Genomic DNA, 27,437 nt, shown 5'->3' on the forward strand with positions numbered 1-27,437 from the left:
TCCATCTTAGGTTTCAATTCTCTTACCAAGGTTCATTCTGTCCTTCTCAGTCTAACAAACTTCCTTAACAGAGAAGATGGAAGCAAAATAATAGATTTTAGTGAACACGACGGTAAGAGAAAGGACACTATGGACACCTAAGCAGAAAAGCACAGAAAAACGTAAGGCTGACATAAGATCTCTCCACTGCAACTTATATTAACTAACTATAGTTTCTTTGTTTAAAAGAAAATCCATTAAAATTTTACTTTTATTTATATTCTTCACCTACAAAAATGGAATGCTTTAACCCAGCAGTGACAAGCCATTTCACGTCTCTCTCACTAATGTATTTGCATTAACTATCATAATTAGCCATTTCATAAAGTTTAAATCCTGTAACAGCCACTGGATGATAAAAGAGAAAAAATACAAGGCAAAGGAAAGGCATTAACAGTAACAACAACAAAAGGCTTTCATTTTTCTAACATATGGATTCCAGACAAAAAAAAAAACTGAAGCACCTATCTCCCTACTGAACATAATACATTTAAAAGACAAGCTTAAGATAAAACTTATCCCAAATAACCGTTTTGCTTTAAGCTTATACACAAAGTGACAAGGCTAAACTAATTCTATGTCAAAGTAAGACTCAGTTTTAAAATCATATCAAACTGCCCAAACCAATATTTAAACACTGGTAACAATACCTTAAAGGAGCCCTTGGTGGTACAATGGTTACATGCTTGGGTGCCAACTAAAGGGTCAGCAGATCGAACCCACCAGCTGTTCTGTGGGATAAAAGACCTGGAGATCTGCTCCAGTGAAGATTTCGGCCTATGACATTCTATGGGACAGTTCAACTCTGTCCTATAAGGTTAGTATGTATCAGAATTGACTTGACCGCACACAACAATGGCTTTAATCTCCCAAAACTATATTTTAATTTAGTGCTTTGTCCCGTACGAGAAAGAATTTTTTTTTTAAAGCACAAAACAGAGTAACTTACAGTTCATCTCGTTGTCTCTGGGAGAGCACCATTTTGGCTGTAATGTCAAGCTTATTTGATATAGTGGTATCTCCCTCCTTTGGGAAATCAAAAAGCTTTGTAATCCCTGGATTTATAATTAAATATGCCACGAAGTGGCTTCCACACAGGGGAAAATGATCCTTTTACAAGTGAATCCAACCAGTAACCAGGAGAGATATTCAACAAGTAAGGTTCATTCCACCTAAGGGAAAAAAGAGAAGAAAAAAAAAGATTATTTCTTTCACTTAAAATCTGAATATTTCTAATTATTTGTAGTACACACTTTCAAGGATGAGGTTTACTGTAATGCTAATACAAATATTAGATGTTTTCAATCCACGTTGAAATCAATTAATGCCAAAATACAGAGTATTTTAAAATTATTTTTAATAGTTTACTGAGCCAAACAGCACTATTTTTAAATTAATATTTGCTTACCTACTCCCAACCATGTCACATGCCAGATATAAAAACTATCAAATTCATTACGTCAATCAACATATAAATATAAATCTTCCATAGAGATAAAAATCAAATTTACAAAAAAAGTTTAACCTGAAAAAAGTTAAACAGATAAGGATTTCATAAACTGTACACAAATCAAACAGTGACAACTATACTGGAAGTAAGTTCAGGGACGAATGCCAGCCACCAATAACCTTAAATGGCTGATATTTGTAATGTAAGTATCTACTTAACAATCTCATGCACTCTTAACTGATGCACTTAATCCAGAAACCAATTTAATATTATTTCAGTTTATTTTGTGTCCCTTAGAAGCATGTGTTTTAAAAACAAGAAAATGAATGGACTACTCTGGATTCTATGTGCTCACACAGTAATCTATTTCTCTAACCTAATTTTTTGATATTATTTAACAGCGTTTCAGAGTTCTTTATAACTCCAACCACATAAAATCCATTTTTATACAGTATCTAAAAGGTGGAAACCCTGGTGGCATAGTGGTTAAGTGCTACGGCTGCTAACCAAAAGGTCAGCAGTTCGAATCAGCCAGGCGCTCCTTGGAAACTCTGTGGGGCAGCTCTACTCTGTCCTATTGGGTCGCTATGAGTCGGAATCGACTTGACAGCAGTGGGTTTGGTGGTTTTTATCTAAAAGATATTATGGTCAACTCAATCAGTGTATAAGTAGGTAAAAGTAAGATAATTATTCCTTAAAGAATCATTCTTTAAATCTCCTATTTAAAGAAAATTAAAGTTTAGCTTGTCTTACCACACTGTGGAAACCCTGGGGGCGTAGTGGTTAAGTGCTACGGCTGCCAACCAAAAAGGTCAGCAGTTAGAATCCACCAGGCGCTCCTTGGAAACTCTATGGTGCAGTTCTACTCTGTCCTATAGGGTTGCTACGAGTTGAAATCAACTCAACAGCAGAGGGTTTGGTTTTTTGGGTTTTATCAGACTGCAAAAAAAATTCAGCCACCTAGAATTCCCACTAGATTCCAGGAAGTATTCAAAGAAAAAAGTTGCCATCGAGTCAATTCCGACTCATAGCAACCCTATAGGCCAGAGAGAAGCTGCCCCAGAGCGTTTCCAAGGATGTAAATCTTTACAGAAGCACACTGCCAGATCTTTCTTCCACAGATTAGGTTTTTGGCTTAGAAGCTGGGGAAACTCCTAAGTGTGAAGGGATGAGGAAAAGTATGATTAATTCTGTTTTAGACAGGTTGATTCCAAGGAGTCTGTGAGATTTCCAGCAGGAATTGTACGAGCAAGTCAGCTCTGAAGAGAACCAACCTACAAAAAAGAGGTTTGGAAGGTACTGGCTTAGAGATGGTTAAGTGAAGTCATGGCAATGAATGAGATGACCCATGGAGAATGTGTAGAGCAAGACGAGCAGAGGGCCTAGGCCTAGGCTACAGCCAGGCAGAGCAACATCAACACTTGAATGACAGGGAGCAGAAAAGTTCACAATTGAGGCTGAGAGCATGCAGTTAAAGAGGTAAATGCAAAAAAAGGGAAAGAGAACATCACAGAAGCCAAGGGAGTATTTCAAGGATGTTATATCCAAAGGATGCCCAACTATCAAACAAAATAAGGTCTGAAAGGGATTGTCCGCACTCAGCATGGCTGGCGAGAACAGTTTCAACAAAATGGTATGGAAATGGTTTAACACGCAGAAACCAGATCTAAATGGGATGTGTGTAAGGAGGTGCAGTAGAGATGGTACCATAAACACGTTTTAAGAAGTGCAGCTGTGAAAGAATGGCAAAAGGCAGAAATAGATGGAAATGTTAAAATGTAGTTTTTCTGGTTGCTGTTTTTCTCAACCACATGAAAGAACATGCTTAAACACTGATGGTGAAGAAAAAAAAGGAGAAATGAAGAACTTTAAAATCACTATCTGCTGCTAACATAACAAAGAGACAGCCAGACATTATGTATCCCCTGATGGAATAACACTGTAAGAGCTATGAAGTATTCTTGCCCAAAAAAGCAAATTTGAATCCGATCAAGTCTCTGACTCCAACTATCAATTTGCAAGAAGTATAGAGGGCACAGAAGTATGTTAAGGACACCAAGGGGATATAATAATCACCAACATCCTGATTAAGAAAAGCCCAACAGAACAAATGACCCAGTTCCTTCAACATATAAATTCCAAGGAAAAAAAGAAAAAGAGATGGAAAGACAAGCCAATAGATAAAAAAGAGCAAGTAACATCAACAATTGCAATTTGCAGACCTTGTTTAGATTTGGATTCAAACACACTATAAAATAAATGAATCATCTGGGAAACTTTGAATACTGACTGCATATCTGATGATATTAATTAATAACTGTGAATTTATTAGGTGCAATAATAATACTGTGGTTATTTCAAAAAGTCTTTTAGAAACACATAGTGAAAAATTTAGAGGAGAAATGAGATTTCTGGGATTTGCTTCAAAATAATTTGCGTAGTGAGACTAAATGGTGGGATATACTTGAAACAGGACTGAGTTAGTAACTGCTGAAGCTGGGTAATGGATACATGAGGCTTCATTACACTATTCTCTAATTTATGGATTTGACATTTTCCAAAACAGTTTAAAGAAAAAATCATAAGAAGGAAATAGTCACTGGAGCAAGGATCTAAGGGGGTGTCATGGATTGAACTGTGTCCCCCAAAAATATATGCATCAATTTGGCTGGGCCATGATTCCCGGTATTGTGTGACTGTCCACCACTTTGTCATCTGATGTGATTTTCCTGTGTTGTATCCTGCCTCTATGATGTCAGTGAGGGGGATGGGTGGCAGCTAGGTTGATGAGGCAGGACTCAACCTACAGGACTGGATAATGTCTTTAGCCAGTTTCTTTTGTGATATAAGAGAGAAAAGCAAGCAGCGACAGGGGGACATCACATCACCAGGGAAGCAGTGCCGGGAGCAGAGTGCATCCTTTGGATTCAGGGTTCCTACGCGGAGAAGCTCCTAGGCCAGGGGAAGACTGATGAAAAGGACCTTCCTCCAGAGCCAAGAGAAAAAGCCTTCCCCTGGAGCCGATGCCCTGAATTTGGGTTTTGATCTTACTTTACTGTGAGGAAATAAATTTCTCTTTCTAAAGCCATCCACTTGTGGTATTTGTTATAGCAGCACTAGATGACTAAGACAGAGGGGACGAGGAGGAAGAGGAGGAGAAAGGAACAGGATCTCCATGTAGAAAATGAAGGATCACCTCTTCCACACTGTCAGAAAGGGGAAAAAAATGCAAATATGTCCTTTATATTTCTGGAAAATACCAAGTAAGGTCATTTGCTGAAGGAGAAAAAGGAAGAAGGCATTAAAACACTTGAAATAGCTGCTATCAAGATTCAGAGAAAAGAAATGAATAGGTGGTATAGAAAGGACATTTTTGAGGTTGAAAACCTTGAATTTTTAAGAGGCACCAACCTACAAAGACAGGTAATTTTTCCTTAGCAGGTATGGACAGTCTGGTTGCAGACACAGAAAAGGCACACATTTAGAATGATCGAGGGTTGGGTGGAGGGTCTGCAAGGTATATGTGATGAAAGCATGATGAGGAGAATGAAATGATGGATCAGAGTCTAAGTTGTGTTATGTAGAAAGTAAAAATCGGGAGGGACAAATAGAGATTAGAGACAAAGGGAAATAAAGGTGTACATGTCCTGGGAGAATTGGAAGGCTGTAGTCAGAGAGTGGAATGACTAAATTTAACATTTCCCAATTTAATAACTAATGTTTTGATTACAACTGGCTGAGCAATGATGATGTAAAGACAGAAATGGTTATGAGCCTTTTAGGTGTGGTCAAGTTGTTTCTAACTCATAGTGACCCTATAGGGCAGAGTAGAACTGCCTCACAGGGCTTCCTAGGCTGAAATTTTTATAGGAGCAGATGGCCAGGTCTTTCCTCCTGAAGAGTGGCTGGTGAGTTTGAACCACCAGCCTTTCAGCTGGTAGGCAAGTGTTTAACCACTGCACCACCAGACTTCCTTATGATGCATAGTAGATAAAGGTTAAGAAAGAAGATGTGGGTTCAAGTCTGTCTATACTTGAAGTCTTACTATAACTCTAAGTAACTCCCTTCAATTTTCTGGGCCTTTTTTATAATATGAAAAATAGATAACATCTAAGGTTCTTTCTAACTCAGATTCTTTCATCGTCTATAATTTATCTTTATTTTTTTTTTTGGTTAACAGAAACCACGTGCACGTGATTGAATTATCATACTTAAGAACAGAATTTTAAAGATTATGTATTTCTTAGCAGATTTACCTTTTGTTACTTTTCAGCTTGATTAATGTTTAAACATATACCTTAATTGCAAAATATCACATGACAAGACAAATAAATGGTTCTCAAATGGAAGCAAAAGAAACTCTTCAGAATTGCTATTTTGCAATGAACTATTTAGAAACAACAGCACAAATAAACCAGGCAGTATTTCCCTCCGTAGGAGGAGTTCTTAACCTTTCTGGGGGTCACTACGTTCCTTTCTGAATGTGATGAAAGTTAAGATCTTTCCCCTTAAAGGAGCACATATGAAGATAAACAAAAGTTTGCATGCATTTTAAGTGGGTTCATAAATCCTCCCAAAGTCAAGATAATGACTGAGAAGACTCTTTGTGGTATGCAGAACTCTTAGGTATTCTATATTCTAATATTCTAATATTAAGTGCATTTGTCTGCTACACCAACGCAATTCCTAGATAAGAATGTGTTTATTGCTTAAGTACCTCATCACAGATAAAGGGATAAAGTAAAAAGGAAAGAACAGAACACTAAGAAATAATTTTATAAAACAAAACAGTGAATGAATTATTAAAGTCCTCCCATTTTAAGTGTGTATGTGTTAAACAAAACAGGTTTCACACTTATCAAAACAGCCTTTATAAAAAATCATTTTATTAACCATTGATTCCATATATTAGTCCCTCCCAACTAGGAGCTTATAATTAGAAATAGGGGGAAATAATACAGAAAGTATATTAAGGGATACGTGTGAGGGAAAACTAATTATGTATCAACAGAACATTAACATAAAAATGGAAGTCATTAGGTTTAATTATTATTAGATATAAAAATAAGACTTTAATAAGAGAGTCACTAAAAGTTTATATAAACCAAAACCAAACCCAGTGCTGTCGAGTCGATTCCGACTCATAGCAACCCTACAGGACAGGGTAGAACTGTCCCACAGAGTTTCCAAGGAGTGCCTGGCAGATTCGAACTGCTGAGCCTTTGGTTAGCAGTCGTAGCACTTAACCACTACGCCACCGGCGTTTATAAAGTTTGTATAATAATTGAATAATTACCAATGGTTCATACCCTATGAAATTGTCACTTGACAAAGTTTTATTTAAATAAGGTCAGGTTATCTATCTTGCTTGAATGGCACACATTATATTATGGCTCATAATCCTAATCCAAACAATATTTTCCAAAACAGCAAAAAGGCAAGGCAAAATTGAGTATCTTTTCACACTAGTTAATTTTCAAAAGTTAATAAAATCTGTTAAGCAACTTTTTTCAATAAACTATCTGCTTCATGACACCCTGTAAATTACCAGGTTTTCAGAAAACTAGTTTCATATTCAACAGTTCTCAAATTCACTGATGAAACAAAATATTTCAATAATTTATATGGCTGCTGGTATTATACATACTCCCCTTGATGTTTCTAACTATCTTTGCTATTTACATAATTTGCCAATTATCATTATTACATAGATTTTGTACAAAACACACTAAAGAACCACCACCTGTCTGCCGGTTTGTTGCACTGTGGTGGTCTGCATGTTGCTGTGATGCTGGAAGCTATGCCACCAGTATTTCAAATACCAGCAGGGTCACCCATGGTGGACAGGTTTCAGCTGAGCTTCCAGACTAAGACAGGCTACGAACAAGGACCTGACGATCCACTTATTAAAAAAAAAAAAAAATTGGCCAGTGAAAACCTTAGGAACAGCAGCAGTGGAACACTATCTGGTACAGAGCCAGAAGATGACCCCTCAGGTGGGAAGGCACTCAAAATACAACTGCAGAAGAGCTGCCTCCTCAAAGCAGGGTAGACTTTAATAACATGGACGGACTAAAGCTTTCGGGACCTTCATTTGCTGATGTGGCATGACTCAAAATGAGAAAAAACACCTGCAAACATCCCTTAATAACATGGAATGTACAAAGTGTGAATCTAGGAAAACTGGAAATCATCAAAAATGAAACTGGAGCACGTAAACATTGATATCCTAGGCATCAGTGAGCTGAAATGGACTAGTACCGGCCATTCCGAATCAATCATATGGCCTACTACGCCGGGAATGACAAATTGAAGAGGAATGGCATCACATTTATTGTCAAAAAGAGCAGTTCGAGGTCAATCCTGAAGTATAATGCTGTCAGTGATAGGATAACATCCACACAGCTACAAATTTTGCTGAAGATCATTCAAAAGTGGCTGGAGCAGTACATTTACAGGGAGCCGCCAGAAACTCAAGTGAGATTCAGAAGAGGACGTGGAACAAGGGATATCTACTGCTGATGTCAGATGGATCGTAGCTAAAAGCAGAGAATACCAGAAAGATGTTTATCTGTGTTTTATTGACTATGCAAAGGCATTCAAGTGTGTGGATTGTAACAAATCACGGATAACATTGCAAAGAATGGGAATTCCAGAACACCTGATTGTGCTCATGTGGAACCTGTACATAGACCAAGACACAGTTGTTCCAACACAACAAGGGGATACCGTGTGGTTTAAAGTCAAGAAGGGTGTGTGTCAGGGTTGTATCCTGTCATCCTACTTATCTAATCTGTATGCTGAGCAAATAATCCGAGAAGCTGGGCTATATGAAGAACACAGCATCAGTACTGGGGGAAGACTCATTAACAACCTACAATATGCAGATGACACAACTTTGCTTGCTGAAAGTGAAGAGGACTTGAAGCACTTACTGATAAAGATCAAACACTACAGCCTTCAGTATGCATTACACCTCAACATAAAGAAAACAAAAATCCTCACAACTGGACCAATAAGCAACATCAGGATAAATGAAGAAAATACTGAAACTGTCAAGGATTGCATTTTACTTGGATCCACAATCAACACCCATGGAAGCAGCAGTCAAGAAATCAAAGGATATATTACATTGGGCAAACGTGCTGCACAAGATCTCTTTAAATCAAAGATGTCATTTTAAGGGCTCAGGTGCGCCTGACCCATGCCATGGTGCTTCCAGCAGCCTCATGTGCACGCAAAAGCTGGACGACGAATGAGGAGGACGGAAGAAGTGACGCCTTTGAGTTATGGTGCTGGTGAAGAACACTGGATACACCACGGACAGCGGGACGAACAAATAAATACGTCTTGGTAGAAGCACAGCCAGAATGCTCCTTAGAATGCTGAGACTTTGCCTCATGTACTTTGGACAGACTATGAAGAGGGACTAGTCCCTGGAGAAGGACATCACGCTTGGTAAAGTAGAGGGTGAGCGAAAAAGACCCTCGACGAGACAGACTGACACAGTGGCTTCAACAATGGGCTCAAACATAGCTGTGATTTTGAGACTGGCAGCTGTAATCCGCCAGCAGTTCTACTCTGTCTTATAGGGTCGCTATGAGTAAGAATCGACTCGACAGCCCTGGGGGGTTTGGCTTTTTTCGGTGGGGGGGGAGGTTAATCTTTTTAAAAAGATGGTTAAAAAAAAAAAAAGAATACAAAAACTATGTTTTCTATAATAATTTAGTGAATTAAGATCTCAGTTTGAGTTACAGAAGTAAAAACTACTTATAGTTATGCTGGGTCTAAACAGTGTTAAAAAAAAAAAAAATCTGACCAAGGTTTAAGAAGCAAACTGGGGATGGTGGGGGGTGGGAGAGGAGGAAACAGCAGTCTCATTTCATCACTCTTCTATTAGTTGCAGCTAACCACCACATCTCATTTTGCCACATTTAAGTCCCCCATTCAAACTTCACATGCTATTAAAAATCTTTTGCATTTTCAATTACCCTTGGGCCAAAGAGTAATATATCACTTTTTTCTTCGAGGATCAATCCTACCAATCAACTCTAGTAACTACAATATTAAAGGCTGTTTTGTTTAAACTGCCCGGGTAGTCTCCAGGCAAACTGATGCCAAATGTCAAAAGTTGTTTTCCACTCACAACAACTACAATATTAGACTGTTAATCTGAAGAAATGAAGCAGAAATAGTTTTTGAGCTTTGAAATCAGCGTTAGATATTTATGACAACAAAACGTAAGTCATATTCAGATGTGTACTTTTTCTTTTAAGATCCATCATTTTTGGCTTTGTTCTTTGCTTTTCATTAGCAGACTAGAATCCATATTACCAGATGGTTTCTCTTAAACCTCTAGTTCTGTTACAATAATACAAAATCAGCTGCCATCAAGTCAATTCTGACTCATGACAACCCCATCTGTGTCAAAGTAGAACTGTGCTCCACAGGGTTTCCATTACTTTTTGGAAGTTAATTGCCAGGCCTGTCTTGTGAGGTGCCTATGGGCGAACTCAAGCCTCCAACCTTTTGGTTAGCAGCTAAGTGCGTTACCGTTTGTAGCCACCCCGGGTCTCTGTAATAAAATTTGTTATTGTTGCTAAGTGCTGTTGAGCAGGCTTGGACTCACAGCAACCTTAAGCGTAGGAGAACGAAAGGCCACCCGGTCCTGCACCATCTCCATAACCATCGGTACGTTTGAGTCCAATGCTGCAGCTATTACATCGGTTCATCTCACTGAGGGTTTCCCTTGTTTTTGCTGACCCTCTACTTTACCAATCATGATGTCCTTTTCTAGCGATTGATCTTTCCTGATGATGTGTCCAAAGAAAGCGAGCCATAGTCTTGCCATTCTCACTTCTACAGAGTATTCTGGTTGTATGTCTTTTAAGGCTGATCTGCTCATTCTCCTGGCAATCCCTGGTATATTCGATATCCTTTGCCAATACCACAGTTTGAATGCCATCAAATTTTCTCTTTTCCTTTTTCACTATCCAACTTTTGCATGTATATGAGGTAACCGAGAAGACCACGGCTTGGGTCAGGCATGCCTTAGTCACCAAAGTGGCACCTTTGCTTTTTAAAACTTTTATAGCAGCAGAACCTTTATTACTATAGGTAATATAGCCCATCGCTATACTGGAATGCATACCCTTCACCCTCATACTATTTAAACTGCCTGGGTAGTCTCCAGGCAAACTGATGCCAAATGTCAACAGTTGTTTTCCACTCACAACAAACAAGAGCAATGTCCTGAACAAAAGTTACTCAGGTGCAAAGCAGGTAGCTGCTTCACCTAGGTCTGAAGGTACAGGGCAGTACATTCTATCCTGTTCTTCTGCTGATCTTTCATCTCCTCCCTTTTCTCTCCTTGTTCTACTTTATCGGCCTGTCTAACCTCATCATTTCTTAGTTTTCCTTTACGGGCATTAATTAGAAAACATCCCCATTCTCACGGCACACCCACCAATCACATGTTAGATATAACCTTTACTTCTTTCCATTTGCTTAAGGGTGCTCGACACCACCCAAAACAAAAACAACATAAAGTCTTCCTCATTCTCCTTGACTCAGGCATGAAGCCATCTTGAGCACGTGAAGGTTCCAAAGAAACTGAGTTCTGACTTGCTCAGACTTTGCTGTACGTAGCTTTCCATCCAAACCAGTGGTTCTGTGTGACCCAGCTACGCATGCCTACAACCAGACGGTGCAAGGCAATGCGAAATGAAGACAAACATCTGTTTTACTGATACGGTTTCACAGACTGTGGTTCATACTTTCCTTTTAAGTTTACTTCAGTGTTAAAATACACTTGAATACATGAAAACAAGAGGAAAAGACAATTTGTAGTTATTATACAGCTATACAGCCTGATACGCAAGATGACAAAACTAAATGATTCTGCAAGGTAAACTACTCCTTCTAAAAATGTCAGGTTTCCTGTGAATTGTGTTCTAGCCTATGAAATCCATTACTTCCAGATTCACTAGAATCCTATGATGCCAAATAAATACCTCATAGAAATGAAGACCAAAAAATTATACTACTTGCTCTCACTAACGTAACTTCCAACTTGGATTCCATTATTCTATTAAATGCATGACATCAAATGAAAGAACTAATTCACTAAACTCAGGCTGTTGAACTCTGAGAATCTACATACATTTAGGCATTGATTCATTAGATTGGAAAGCACCTCTGGGAAACAGAACAGTAAATGTCACATCTGTGTGTGTTTTTTTTTTTTCCAAATTGGATTTGCTAAAATAAAGATGTAACTATCAATCTTAAGTATGAACATGCGTCAGCATCATCTGAGGGACTTTCTGAGAACAATCACCGGCAGGCCTCATCCTCAGATCCTGAGGAGGCATCCGAATTCTAGAAGTTTCTGCAGGTGATTCTGGTGCCCATCCTCAGTGGACAACCACACACTCAGCAGCACAAACCACAGCTAATACTAAAGGGTCAAAGGCAAAAGCTCAAAGCAGCAGAAATCGAGAAACCTTCAGTGTCAGAAAATATTACTTGGACTCAAGTGCAAGATCAACTGGGAGGCCAAGGAATTCAGATTTCTGTAGTAACTGCAACAACTGTCAGTCAAACTCAAAGAAATGTTTACAAAAGCCCTCAGGTATACCTTGGCGATATTAACAGGAAAAAGAGGTCACCCCAACACTTTTAAACAAGTACACATCTTTGATTACAGTTAAGCTTTAAAGACTTCAAAAAAAATCTTTCAATAAGAAAATACTGTCTGCTTGTTCATTTTTTTATTGTTGTTCATTACATCTAACTAGTCTTCCTCGTATGTTCTAAATGACTAATAACAACACATTATTTTGCATCTACATTAACTTTGTTCTTTTTACCTCCACTGTGTCCTCTCCTCTTTGTATCTAGACCAGGGGTCTACAAACTTTTCTGGTAAAAGGCCAGGTAATAAAAATTTAGGCTTTCTGAGCCATACGGTTTGTGCAGCAACTATTCGACTCTGGCACTATAGCAAGAAAACTGCAATAACCAACATGTAAAGAAATGGGTATGGTTCTGTTCCAATAATGCTTTATGGACAGTGAAACTTGAGTATTATTTTTCTTTTGATTTTTTTCTAACCATTTCAAAACCATTCTTAGCTCACAGGCAGTACAAAAACAGGCAAGATTTGACCAGTCAGCAGTAGTTTACAAACCCCTCGCATGGAAAATGAATTAAGTTATCTGGGACAGCTTACTTTTAATAACAGTAGCTATTTCAAATGGTTATTGGGCAGATTAAATGAGTTAAAAATGCTATAAATGAGTTAACACATATAAGCGCTATATGTCTGCGTGTATATCTTAATTTCTTCAGCTCTCCTTCACTTGGTTTAATGCCACCTTCTCATGGCGATAGCCTTTAACACTGAAATGTTTTGCCAAAATCTTATTGTTATAAATGAGGAAAGATCTCCCATGGCTGAGGTAGGAAAAATACTCCTGATTCATCAACTTTTCCTAGAAACTTCCCAGTCCTCTTTCTCAAAAATCCCAAGGTCAGTGTAGGTGCCCACAATTTAGCCATGGAAGCAGTCCCACTGACTTGATCTCAGGCAAAAATACTTACCTGAGAGGAGGGCATACAGGTTCCTCATTTTCAACAAACTAATGTAAATGTAATTAGGAAGAATTTCTAAATGTACCACTACTTTATGACCAAAACACTCTGTACAAGATGTCAGGGGAGATGAAGAACTCTTCCCCCACACCCTCTTCCCAACAAAAAATGTTTTTCCCTTAAAAAAAAAAAAAATCAAGTTTAGAGTTTTTTTTAATTTAAGTAGAAAATGTAATAAACCACAGAAAGTTAGCGTCTCTCACCCTGGTCTGGCCTGGCCTAGCACTAAAGTGAGTCAAAAAATGCAAGGAATTGATACCCTGAACTCGGGTCAGGACATTTATCTCTACAAAGGTGTAATGAAGCAGCATTTCACATTCCCGAGTCTTCACTATTGGAATGTTGAGGACATGCTTGTGACCCTTCTTATGTCTGGCAATTTTCCATTCTCCTTCAAGATGCAGCCTGAAGGCAGCCCATATGAGTTCTGTGAAGCCTTCCCTGACCAGTCCACTCTCTTCTAGTGTCTCACTGTGCCCTGTACATATAATCCTAATAGCTAACACTTACTGAGTGAAATTACATGCCAGCAGCCTTTCCTACATTGTTTAGTCCTTACAACATCCAGCAAGAAAACTAACATCTCCATTTAACAGATGATGAAATAAGTTCACTAGGTTAGGTCATTTACCCACAGTCAAATAGTTAGAAAGTGGCAGGGCTAGGACTCAAAAAAAGGTTTGTTTTCGACTCTCGCACCAGTGATTTCAAACAGCAGGGATGAGGACACAGTGCGCAGGCCAAGTAGGCAGGATTCCATTTTTACCTATTTATCTATTGGGCTTCTACATAAGAGTTTTTCAGGAAAAAAGTGTCCACTGTTAAAATAAATTTGAAAAATTACTTGGTTCTACACTATGCTGCCTCCCACATTCCTTATAACTGTATACACTGCTGACTCTGTGCTAGACTGACCTCTTTAGGGGCAAACACTAAACTAGACTGAACCTTTGCAACTCTTGTACCAAGCACAGTGTTTGGCAATCAAAAAGAAACATTTGTAGGGAATTGAATTTTGTTTAAAGACTTTCCAAATTAAATAACTATATTTCCGTGGTTGTAGGCAATTATAAAATAATTTATAATTACACAGTACTTGATAGTTAATACTATCAAACGCTGGTGGCGTAGTGGTTAAGTGCTACCGCTGCTAACCAAAGGATCGGCAGTTCGAATCCGCCAGGTGCTCCCTGGGAACTCTATGGGGCAGTTCTACTCTGTCCTAGAGGGTCGCTATGAGTTGGAATGGACTCGACAGCACTGGGTTGATAGTTAATAAAATTCTTTATGTGTGCTATCTTCTTAGTAAGAGAAAACAAGTTGAACTTTTAAAAATGTTTTCCCAAAATAGCACATTTATTCAATATTCGAAGCTTCATTTTAATAAAATATTAATTATCCAATAATCGTCAAATAGTATTGACAAAGGACAATAACTATGTTTAATTTTGTTTTAACTGTCATACTGAAATATTAGTTGAACCATATAAAGTGCCAATAACGGCAATTACAGAAGTTTAACCTATTACTTATCAATGGTATTTAAGCCACAGTAGCAAGGCTCTCAGAAGCTAACATAAAGTAGACTTTGAAGGTTTTATTTACCATTTTAACATAGTTTTGACAAAAAAAAATTGAGCAGAGTTTAACCCCCTCCTCTGATTTCACAGTACTTTGTATGTACACATATTTAACACTTCTCACACTACACTAAAATTATCTGCTTTCATGTTGTCTCTCCAACAACACTCCTCCAAAGCCACAATCTTGACACATTTCTCACTGTATCGCTACCAAATATCACCGTAATTAACACATAGTAGGTACCTCGTAAGTAGTTCTAAATGATTATTGGAGGCATCATAATAAAACTAAGATGAAAACTTACCGTGTTCTCAGAAACTAAAGACACATTTTGTCACTTTATTCTCATCCTTTTCTTAAAAAAAAAAAAAATTCCAAATAACAAAATTCTTAAATACGGGCAATAAGATACATCAAAGTTCAGCTGCTTAAGCCTGGTTTCAATGTAATTTTTTTTTTAATTGAACACTAGTTAAAATATGTCAGGGGAAGTATACCAAGTTTTAAATCCTGTAGAAAATCAAGTGGCTGTTCCAACTTTACGAAAACTTTAAAAATTAAAGACCTTTTAACCTTCCGGCATCATTCATACCACCCTTCTGATGTCTGCTTACAAATGCTATGTTTTCAAATAACAAAGAGTTACAATAGCCCTGTGATTCTGAGTTGACGTCTTTTTTAAGTCAAAACTAAGTTAACAGCAACCAAAAGAGGGAAAAAATACATTGCTTTAAAACAAGAGACAAAAGCTTACATAATATTTCCAACCATACAAACAAGAGAGGACAAAATTGTTCTGTGTGGTTTTTTCGTTTTGTTTTTGAGCACAAGGTAATGGTGAATACTAATGCAGACAGCCTAAAAGAATTCTGACGATGCAGGTATCACGCAATTCTGGAGCAAAGGAGCAGTGTTCTGAAACTGATGTTTCATGGTGACTGTCCTGGATGTAATGTATAGATTAGAGAAGAGAAGGAAAGGCTGGAAGTAGCAGACAGGGGCCTGGAGAAGGATGGAAGCAACGGGAATGAAGATTTGAAAAAAAGAGCTTTATGTTCAAATCACAATTATACAAAGGCAGATTTTTTTACAGGGGGCAGGGGGTGTGCATCGTCCAGTACTTGCTCCTCCTCTGGAAGCTGGTCTTTGCGAGGGTAGGATCATGGTCCTCTAGAGGCTGATCCCCTGCTGTTTACAACCAGTGGCAACTGCCCAGATGTTATGACAAAACCAACTGGAAAACCTGCACAATGTCACTCAATTGAACTGATTTCTAATTCACTATTATTCACACCAATGTTGACCTCCACTGGGGGAAGTAACTGAGAAATAGCTATTTTCTCAGTGTCAATTACTGAATTTATTTACCAAGGATCTACGAGGTGCCCAGTCTTCAAACAACATGTATCTGTGTCCCATGTAAAGCGGGGCAGCTGTGACTCAGCTTGAGTCAACTGTTGCCATGGGGAAATTTGGGCCATACTGTTGCCAGAGCTTCTAATTTTTTAGAATCTAATAATACAGATTTTATGTAAAATCATTATTTTTTAAGTATTGACTCAAAAAAGAGTTTAACTATAAAAGGCCAAGAGAAATACATCTCCAGGCTGAGTTTGGCCTGCAGGGTGCCAGTGTACAACCTCTGGCTAGGTACTAAAAAAATGTAAGTTGTCTGAATGGTTGAGAGGCAAAAAAAAAAAAAAAAAAAGTGGTACAAAAGTTTAGGAATTTATGGTCTAATAAAACAGATGCTAACAGTATTGTTCATTCTACTCATTCAATTCAAAGCACAAAAATTACTAAGGAACAAGTATCTAATTAACATGGGGATGAATTCTGGATGTGAAAACAAACAAAAACCAAATTATACCATCTTGTCTGCAGATACCTTCCTCATGTTTATTGCATCATTGTCTGTAAGCTAAAATTATGAACAACCTAAATGCTCATTCCTGTAGTCCAGATGTAGACTATAGTGTAATTATATATAAGAAATTTAACAATACTTAACAGACTAAACCAGTTGTCATCAAGTTGACTCCAACTTACGGCCACCCCATATATGTCAGAGTACAACTGTGCTCCACGGGGTTTTCCATGGTTGATTTTTCAGAGGTAGATTAGCAGGGTGACCTGAGTCGCCTCCGGGTGGCCTGAACCGCCGATCTTTTGGTTAGCTACCCCGTGTGTTAACTGTGTACCTCCCAAGGACTCCATAAACTAAATCTACATATGTCAACACATCTAGAAAATATTTTGTTAGATGAAAAACCGAGCTGTAGAATAATATACAGTATCATAACCGTCACGTAAATTTTAACAATTCACAAAGCATTATTATACATTGTTGATGGGTACATACATATGTTGTAAAAAGTATTAAAACAAAGAACAAAAGAATATGTACAAACTTTAGGAGAGACTTTACCATCAGGTAGAGGGAGAGGAATGGGATCGGAAAAACATACAAAAGAGACCTCAACTGTAACTGTTAATAAAGTTTTATTTCTTTAAAAAAGAAAAGACTACAATACTCTGAAGCAAACATGATGAAATGTTAGCATCTGTCAATTCTGGTAGTAGTAATTTTGTTATATTAAGGTATTTTTCTGGAATGTTTGACATAGTCCATAATAAAAATACCTAACATTTTAAACTATAAATATGCAAAAAAAAAAAACTTAAGAAAAAACAAAAAGCACTTTTCTGATTGAGTATAAGTCCCATGATAGGCCCTCTGACAGATGGCAAAATAGATAAGTAAATTATGTGAAAGCACTTAAGGAATGAGCCCTACACTTCTGAGGCCCTATTGTAGAAAATTTTGGAATCAAGTAGTCAAGATTCAAATGCCAGCTTGGCCACTTACAAACTGTGTGAGCCCAAATTTTCAAAAGTTCTTAGCCTATTTGCCCACATATTAAAGGGACTAGTATCACCATCGACCTCAAACAGTTGCTGCAGTGAACAGCTGTAGCGCGATTATGTAGTAGTGAGTAGCTGTGGTGAGATTTAATAAGAAAATCAATGTTTAGGGCTTGTACAATGCATGCGTGTACCTACCCCTCTACTCACCTTCCTACAGCTCAGGAATAGTAAGGAAATACAAAGACAGTAATTTTACTCTGAAGATGATATTGTATAGTGCCTTTGGCACTTTCACATACCACTATAAAACAAAACACACTGCTTTCCTAGTGTCTGAGGACAGAGAGCAAATCAGTTTGCCATTAAGAGTAGGCAGAAAGTAAAGATGGACTACTATCATTTCATGTTAACCACCTTCATCATCACCATAATAATAATGACTAACATTTATTGAGTACTTACTATGTGCTAGGAACTATTCTATTTTTAAATGCATTGTCTCAGATTTTATCAGATAACAAAACATTTTATATAAATCAAAGAAAAGGTGCTAACTAGGTATCCTAATATCATGAATTTGGAGAAAAGAAAATTTCTTCCAAGTTGAATAAATTAGAGGAGCGTCTTAGGCTGGGTTCCCTAGAGAAGCAAAACCAGCAGAGCGTGTGAACACATACACACACACACACAAAAAAAACCCGTTGCCATCAAGTCAATTCCGACTCATAGAGGCCCTATACGAGAGACTAGAACTGCCCAATAGAGTTTCCAAAGAGTGCCTGGTGGACTCGAACTGCCGACCTCTTGGTTAGCACCCATAACACTGAACCACTACGCCACCAGCGTTTATAAATATAGAGAGAGATTTATATCAAGGAAACGGTTCACACGGTTGAAATATCCCAAGTCCATGGATCAGGACAGAGGCTCCTCCTGATTCACGTAGCTGCAGGGGCTGGCAAACCCAATACTGGCAGGTTGAAGAACAGGGCTCTTGTTGACAGGCTGTGAAGATCGACAAATCCCAAGATCAGCAGGCAAGACAGAAAGGCTTCTCCTGACTCATGCAGCTGCAGGGGCTAACCGAACCCAAGATCAGCAGGTTGGTGAGCAGGGCCCTTGCTCACAGGTTGTGAAGATCCACGAATCCCAAGGTCGGCAAGTAAGCTGCTAGCTCAAGTCCCAAGAGCCAGAGGTCAGACGAACAGAAGGCAGCTGCAGGATCCAGAGAGGGCAAAAGCCAGAATGTCCACTTTTACTCAGATGCAGGCCACATGCTCAAGGAAACTCCCTTTCACCAGACTGGCTACTCACAGCAGATCCCATCATTGGGTCATCACATATAAACAGAGAATCATGGCCCAGCCAAGTTGACACACAATCTTGACCATTACACGGAGGCTGCCTGGAAAAGGAGAACTTGGTATGCAGATACAAAAAGGACTTGGGTATACACAGGACAAGGGGAGGAAGCGAGCAGTGAAGAGTGAAAGCAACAACTTGAAAGGCGACAGTGAGTTTAAGATAATAGTGGTGGAATAAATTGAAAAAGGATAGCAAGAGTGGTAGCGCAATTTGAAGAATGTAATCAACAGTAACTGAATTGTACAGGTAGAAGTTGCTGAAATGGTTTATCTTCGGCTGTGTATCCCCAAATCAAACCCGAATGCCACCAAGTTGATTCCGACTCATTGTGACCCTATACAGAACAGAGTACAGCTGCCCCGCAGGGATTCCAAAGCTGTAAATCTTTACGGAAGCAGACTGCCCACATCTTTCTCCCGCAGAGCGGCTGGTGGGTTTTAACCAACCTTTCAGTTAGCAGCCAAGCGTTAACCACTGTGCAACCAGGGCTCCTTCGGCTGTGTATATTTTCACCAAAATTTGAAAAAAAAAAAAAAAAAGAGTGAAAGCAGCATAAGGAACAGAAATTATCTTCATAAGGCTGAATCACAGGATACACGGCAGGCAATGAGAGAAAAAGGATGAAAACATGAGCTGAGGCACATGAGAAAAGTCCTTGAATGTCCATTCAGAATTAAACTAACGTCTATTAAGCACCACGTTTCTGGCAATAAAAAAACCCACTGCCGTCGAGCATTTTCATGTAACATAGCTCAGTAAACACAGTAAAGAGCTGGTGGTGGGTTTCTGGCAAGAAAGTGACTTGAGGACTGTGGTTCAGGAAAATTCATGTTTTATGTAATATCCTACACAACTCCTCTTCTTAGTCTCCACTATGACTAACACCCAGTTTCTCAAATCCACTCAGTCATCCAAGCCAGAAATCTGAGTTGTCATCTACACTTCCCTCTGCCCAACACACTGTTCATTCATAATTCTACCTCTTAAACCTTTCTCAACAACCTTCACTGTCACTATCTTATTTCAAGCACCAATCATTTCTTCCTGAACAAGTCTCCTAAGTTACCTCCAAATTTCAATTTCCTCCCTGTTACTCACATAATCTATCTAAAATACAGATCTGATTATACATAATGCTTGCCTTTGCCTGAAATTCTTCAATCATTTCCAAGCCACCTACAAAGTAAACAGAATGTAACATACAAATGCTATCAATCTGACTTATAGGTACTTCCCAGCCTCATATACCACATGTACTCTACAACCCACCCACTCCCAACTACTTATCAACATACACATAATAGTTTTTCATGCTTCTTGTGTATGTTGCTGTTCCCATTATCTAAATGACCTCCCATATCCACTGCAATTATTAATCCTTCAAGATTCAGTTCAAATATCATCTCCTCTCTTAACTGACTTCAGTAAGGATTTTTGATATCATGTACCAGTTTTGGAGCACCTAGAATGGGAGCAGTATCATAAAAACACTCATTCAAATACTAGTATACTGATTTGCTCCAGGAATACTCCTATCCTCAAGGAGTCTAAAGTCTAACTCTATTACAGAAGCAGATTCAACAGAATTTGTCAACAGATTGGATGTGGGTAGCAAAGGAAAGAGAGGAATGAAAAAGAGCCAGACAGAAGAACAAAGCTGCCAATGAACTGTATTCTGTATTTTTCAATGCTTGGAAAAGTCTGTAACAGGAATAAAAGGAAATGGACAATGTACACCACAACAATATAGGATCCAGATTCAAGATAATATGAGGACACGAATTTCCCATGCATTTCATCATTTTATTAAGAACCTAAAATACAAATTCAAGCAAATTCTAATTATTCACTTTTAATTAAGTTTTTCCCTGTTTTATAAAACTGAACAGCGAGAAAAAATATTTTTACAAGCTAAATCCAGAATTAAAAAGACCCACTGCCATAGAGTCAATTCAGACGCATAGCGACCCTATAGGGCAGAGGAGGACTGCCCCACAGGGGAGGACTGCCCCACAGGGGGTTTCCAAGGGGCGGCTGGTGGATTCAAACTGCTAAGCTTTTGGTTAGCAGCTGTAGCTCTTAGCCACCAGGGCTCCAATCTAGAAACTGGGAGCTAAAATTTATTCAAGGAATGAACAGCTATCAAAGTTTATCATTTATAAATGAACAATAAAAAAAATAGATACAACAGAATTTACAAATTTTAGTTTGTCTTTAATGATTGAGCAGTCATTTCAAAGTCTTACAGTATTACCATGGTACTATGTTTATCATCACAAATCTCAATGTAAAAATGTAACATAAAAACAACATAACAGTCGAGCTTTTTGGACTTGGGCTAAATAAGAGTTTTCTGCATAATGCTATGTCCTTAAAGAGAAATTATCTCTACCTAAGAAGAAAAATAGCAATGGCCTGTAAATTTACAGATTAAAAACTATCTCAGGCCTTTAATCCTCATTTTATAAACTATCACAACTTGGCCCCAAAGCATCATATATCACTAACACAGAAGACATCTAAGATCTAAAGTACTTCAAAAGAATATTTGCTTTAAAAAATGTTAGAAATACCACCTTACGTAGAAGTCAACTCTGACTCTTCTCTTTCTTCTATATCTAATCAAAGAACTTGTCCTGTCAAATTCACCTTTCCTCAATATTTTTTGAATTATTCTCCTTCTGTCCAACCTTACCACTACTACCATACTTCACACCTTTATCATGTCTCATTTAGACTGGAGAGTCCCTGAGTGGTGCACATGGTTAACACGCTCAGCTGCTCAATAAAAGGCTGGAGGTTCGAGTCTACCCAGAGCTGCCTTGAAAGAAAGGCCTGGCGATCTACTTCCCCAAAAATCAGCCACTGAAAACCGTACGGAGCGCTGTTCTACTCTGACACACAAGAGGCCGCCATGAGTAGGAACTGACTCACCAGCAACTGGTTCATCTGGACTAATTTCAACAAGTTTCCCTAAATCCAGTCTTGGCCTGTTAATATCTATCCTCTGGATCATCTATCTAAAATATTATCTGATCACATCGCTTCTCTACTTAAAAACAACTCTTTATTGTCTTATTTAACAAATGTTTATGTAGCACTTACTACATATACACATATGCTAGGAGCCTTCCCACTCCACCTTCCCTTGAGACATATGTATTCCTCTTACGTCCCCATACTCCTTTATACTCACTCTATGGAGGAACAGGGAAGAGGGTGTGAGATCTAAAGACAGGCAAGCGTGAAATTGAGAAACAGTTCCTCCCTCATTAACACAAACTCACTGCCCCCTAAAATTCCCATCCAATCTTTCAAGTTGCTGTTGTCAATTCGATCCCATAGAGTTCTTAAAAGAGCATAATGCTCAAGGCAGACCTTTTTTACTAGTTAAATTACTACGGCATTGTTTAAAGTGCTTGACAAATGCTTCTCACAACAACCTAAAAAAAAAAAAAACCCAGTGCCTTCGAGTCGATTCCGACTCATAGCGACCCTATAGGACAGAGTAGAACTGCCCCATAGAGTTTCATAACTAAACCCAATATAACACAGCTAGAGGAACCCTGGAGGTCATGGTCCCCAGACCCTTTGATAGCCCAAGACTGGAACCATTCCTGAAGTTAACTCTTCAGACAGGAACTGGAGTGGGCGATAAGACAGAAGATGACACTGGTGAGGAGTGAGCTTCTTGGCCCAAGTAGACACATGAAACTACTTGGGTAACTCCTGTCTGGAGGTGAGATGAGAAGGCAGAGGGGAACAGGAGCTAGCTGAATGGACACAAGGAATACAGGGTGGAGAGGAGTGTGCCGTCTCATTAGGGGGAGAGTAGCTAGAAATACATAGCAAGGTGTATATAAGTTTTTGTATAAGAGACTGACTTGATTTCTAAACTTTCGCTTAAAGCACAATTTAAAAAATCCTTCACCAGGCAGAAGTAGTGGTTCCCAGAAATAATCAACTAGGGAGCTTACTGAAAATGCAGACTTCCCAGGAGTCACCTCATGGAATTCTGATTGCATCAGTCTAAGCCCCTGACTCATGATGACCCTGTGCACAACAGAACAAAACTTTGGAGACTGCAGTGATCCACAGGGCTTCGTTATCTGATTTTGAGAAGCAGATCACTAGGCCTTTCTTCCCTAGTCCTTCTTGGTCTGGAAGCTCCACTGAAACCTGTTCTACATCACAGCAACATGCAAACCTCTACTGACAAATGGGTGGTGGCTGTGTGTGATGTGCACTGGCCGGGAATCAAACCCAGGTTTTCCACATGGTAGGAAAGAATTCTGCTACGAAACCATCAATGCCTCTAAGTCTAAGGTGGGCCCGGGAACGTCAATTTTTAACAGATAATTCTGATGCAAATGGTCCATGCACCGCACTTTGGAAAAACTTGTCTGCAGGCCATTACAGGGTTATGTTCTCTCTTCCACACTCACCCATCGCTACAGCCATATTGAACTACATAGGGATTCCCTAGCCCACCTAGTTGCACTTCTGTGGCTATGTACAAATTACTTCCTCTGCCTGGAATATCCTCCCCATTATTCCCAAGCAACCTGACCAGCTTTCTTCAAAAATGTTCTACCAATATCTTTGTGAAGACTTCCTTGAAAACTCTGGGACCTCGACAAGGTATTGTGATTATAGCACTGTTAGGCTACCACGTGAATGGTACAAACAGTTAACGCGCTTGGCTGCCAACCAAAAGGTTAGCAGTTCAAGTCCACTCAGAAGTGCCGCAGAAGGCCTGGAGACTTACCTTCAAAAAAATCAAGCCACTGAAAATCCTATGGGTTGCAGTTCTACGTCAGAATCAACTAGATGGCAACTAAGCTTGGTTATAACGCTACCTTGTATGCTAAATACGTGTTTACAAACTTCAAGGTCTTTGAGGGCAGGGCCTGACAATCACGTTTGCATTCCCAATGCCTGGTACACAATATAGTAAAACCTGCAAAAGCCAGAGGTGTGTAAGCTGGAAACCTGCCAGAGAAGGAAAACGCAAATGTTTTCCACTAAAACGAGCAATAAAAAACTGGTAAGACTGCAGGTGGAGTCTATCAAAGACAGAAAACATATAAGACACAGAAAAGCAAGGTTCTCAGGTTTCACTGAATAGTTAAACAAATGTTTGTTGGGGGGAAAAAAACTGATGAAAACTTAGAAAACAAAAATACGTAACGGCGTCAGATAATTTTTTAAAAAGCAGAAACCCAATGAGGGTCTCTATACAGAAATGTTATAATGGAAGCACAAGGTATAAAAACAGAACTGCAATTCTCAAGTATTTATCTTACCCTCAAATTATAAATTCTACTTATTGCAGAATAAATTTTCCTTTTCAGGACATAGAGCTACCAATTTCATTTTGAAACTAAGAGTCTAATCAATCTAAATATTTTATTTTTTGCTCTATTATTTAAAAATTGTGTGTGGGGGGAGAAAGAGGTACATTCGATAGCACAGAACCAATGAATGAGATACCTTAATAAGCTTTGCTTTTCAGATTACAGTAGTCTCTCTCTAAACAAGTCCCATAATGGAGCTCTTCTTCTCTAAAATTCAACTCTTTTATATATAAACTGGAGCCCTGGTAGCACAGTTAAGAGCTATGGCTGCTAACCGAAAGGCTATTAGTTGGAATCTACCAGCTGCTTCTTGGAAACCTGTGGGGGAGTTCTACTCTGTCCTATAGGGTCTTTATCAGTTGTAATGGACACGACAGCAACAGGTATTTATAAACCATGTAACCACATCAGTCTGGATAGTTAGTCAACACTGAGTTTTACTCTCAGAGTAATTATTGGATGATATAGCCATTGACCCATTGCCGTCGAGTCAATTCTGACTCATGTATAATATACTCAAATGTAGCTTCTTCAAAGGCTTTCTCTGATCTTTATTCTCCAAACTAGTATATACATCAAAACATTTTATCTTAAATACAAACCAGAAAAAAATTAGATTTTTAAATTAAATAATATTTAAAATTCTAAACACAATTTTTCTTAAAATTAAAATAAGGATGTAAACTGTTTTTAAAAACGGGGGAGAGGAGACTCATCTTCCTTATAGCAGAATTCCAAGTAATGTACGTACGTATTCCCCCTTCTAGGAAGTGGAGCTTGTTCCCCACCCCTCTTTCCCAGGTAGGCTAGACTTAAGAACTAGCTTTCAAAGAATAAAGTAGGGAAATGAAAAAAAACAAAAAAACAACAACTTTATGGGAGAGAAACTGGCAAACGTTACATTGTCCAAGTGGTGCTGTTTAACATCATCAGTGATGTCACATGGATATTGTGAATCCCCGGTATGATGTAATGAAAAGGGTACTTTACCTCTGTGGTCTTCTTTCCAAAAACCTGAATCTAATCATTAAAAAAAAAAAAGACAAACCCAGTTTGGGGTACATTCTAGAGGATACGTGACCAGTACTCAAAACTGTCAAGGTCGTGGAAAACAAGGAACAACTGAGAACTGTCACCGACCAGAGGAAACTAGGGAGACGTGACAATCAAACGTAATGTGGTAACCTGACTGGATCTGGAACAAAAGAAAGGCCGTTAATGGAAAAACTCGTAAAAACCAAAGAAGGTCTGGAGTTTAGCTCACAGTAATGTACCACATCTGATCTTTTAGCTTTGACAACTGTACCAGGTTTTGACAAATGTATGATAAAAGCATGATGTTAACAGGGAAAATTGGGTGTAGGGTATATAAGGGAAGTCTACAGTATTTTTACAGCTTTTCTGTAAATCTAAAATTATTTCAAAATAAAAAGTTTATTTATTAAAAAACAGGGAAAATATAGTGTTATTTAAATTAATAGTATTTAAAATTTTAAACAAAATTTTTGATTGTTAAAATAAAAATAAATCATACTTTGCAGTTTAAATAAAAAGGCCTGGTTGCAATGTAATTTTATATTAAAAACATGAATTTTTCAACGTGACGATGATTTACACAGCCCTTCTGGCTCACTAAGCAGTTTTGAAGCCAACTGGTTTCAGATACACTCTATGGCTACCACAGAAGAAAGAATCCCTAATACTAATTTTTAGGAAACACACTCAAAACTACAAGAACAAAAATACATTAGTAACCGCATTCTTACATGGCTAAACTGTAGGATAAATTAATTATCTTCCTAAGAAAGAGTCTCCAACAATAATAAGCATTTACTGAGGAATTTATAGTCCTTTTATCATTCGATAAGGATTCTGGCGGCATAGTAGTTAAGCGTTAGGCTGTTGACCGAAAGGTCAGTAACTCTATGCGACACTTTTACTCTGTCCTTTTCTGTCCTATAGGGTCACTATGAGTCGGAATCGACTGGACAGTACTAGGTTTTTTTGGTATAGGGTAGCTATGAGTTGAAATTAACTCAACCACAATGGGTATGGTTTTCAGTTATTATTCAGTAGTCACAACAATCCTGAGTTAGGTACTATTATCATTATCCATTTACAGATAAGGAAATTGAGGTTCTTGTCTAAGGCACATAGCTAGTGAATTGTGGAGTTGAGATTAGAAGCCAAAATATATGGTTTTAGTCAACAAGAAAAAATTAACAACAAAATCCCCAAATAATCAAACAACTGATTATCTTCTTTTTCCTTCTTTTGATACTCAGCATATTTTTGATAAATTAAAAACGAACATGGAAAGATGACCACATGAAATATATGCTTTATGCATTTAAAACACTAATATCATAAAACTTACTGTCTTTACCATAGATTGAAAGTGGATTAGTTTAATCAACAAAGTACAAAATCTTAATACACAAAAAGCTTTCTACAATGATTTCAAACATTAAATCCCTTAAAATTTCCCCAGATTCTTAACTTCACTTATCAAGAGACAGTTTCTCAGAATATTTCTTAACAGCCCCAATTAACTGTAAGTAAATCTTTTCAACACGTAAAAGCCTCAAAAGCAAATAATCACGATGTATAGGTAATTTTTCCAGTTGAGTTAATCCACTTCTTATAGTCGACAATTTTGTGGCCCTGACATGACTAAATCAGAAGTGTGACTCTCTTCCCCAGGACAACGTACGATTTCTGTACAGAAAGTAGTAAACACTCTTCCCTCTATCATCTTAATTCCAGAGAGACCACAGGAAGTTAAATATTACAAAGAACTTTAGGAGAGCACATTTCCTTTCACATAATCCTTCGTTCCATCAAATTCAACAAGTACTCATCTTCATATTATCATCATTTATTAGACACCTTCTGGAAGTCCCTATTCAAATGCCTAAGGTCATATGCATGTGAAATAGTTAGCAATAGTTAACATAAGACCATATGCTAGTAATTGCCAATTTAAACTACGCAGGAAATAAATGCAAGAAGAAATTAACAAAAAAGTTAGTTACAAAAGAAATCCATTTGTCAAAAGAAAAAGGAATGTTTGATCACGCAAGGCAATACCTGAGTGGTTCAGTGGCTAAAACGTTTAC

At 38.2% G+C, this 27,437-nt stretch overlaps 1 protein-coding gene across 1 annotated transcript in view; it reads right to left on the reverse strand.

The window, feature by feature from the left end:
- PAFAH1B1 (platelet activating factor acetylhydrolase 1b regulatory subunit 1) overlaps positions 1-27,437 on the reverse strand; it is a 69,467-nt gene that overhangs the window by 37,028 nt on the left and 5,002 nt on the right. The window contains exon 2 of the mRNA XM_049861059.1: positions 989-1,211. Within this exon, the coding sequence (XP_049717016.1) occupies positions 989-1,020 (32 nt within the window). The 5' untranslated portion in view covers positions 1,021-1,211. The remainder of the gene's footprint in view (positions 1-988; positions 1,212-27,437) is intronic.

The sequence above is a fragment of the Elephas maximus genome, chromosome 19, assembly GCF_024166365.1.
Source record: "Elephas maximus indicus isolate mEleMax1 chromosome 19, mEleMax1 primary haplotype, whole genome shotgun sequence".
In the NCBI taxonomy this organism is placed as follows: Eukaryota; Metazoa; Chordata; class Mammalia; order Proboscidea; family Elephantidae; genus Elephas; species Elephas maximus.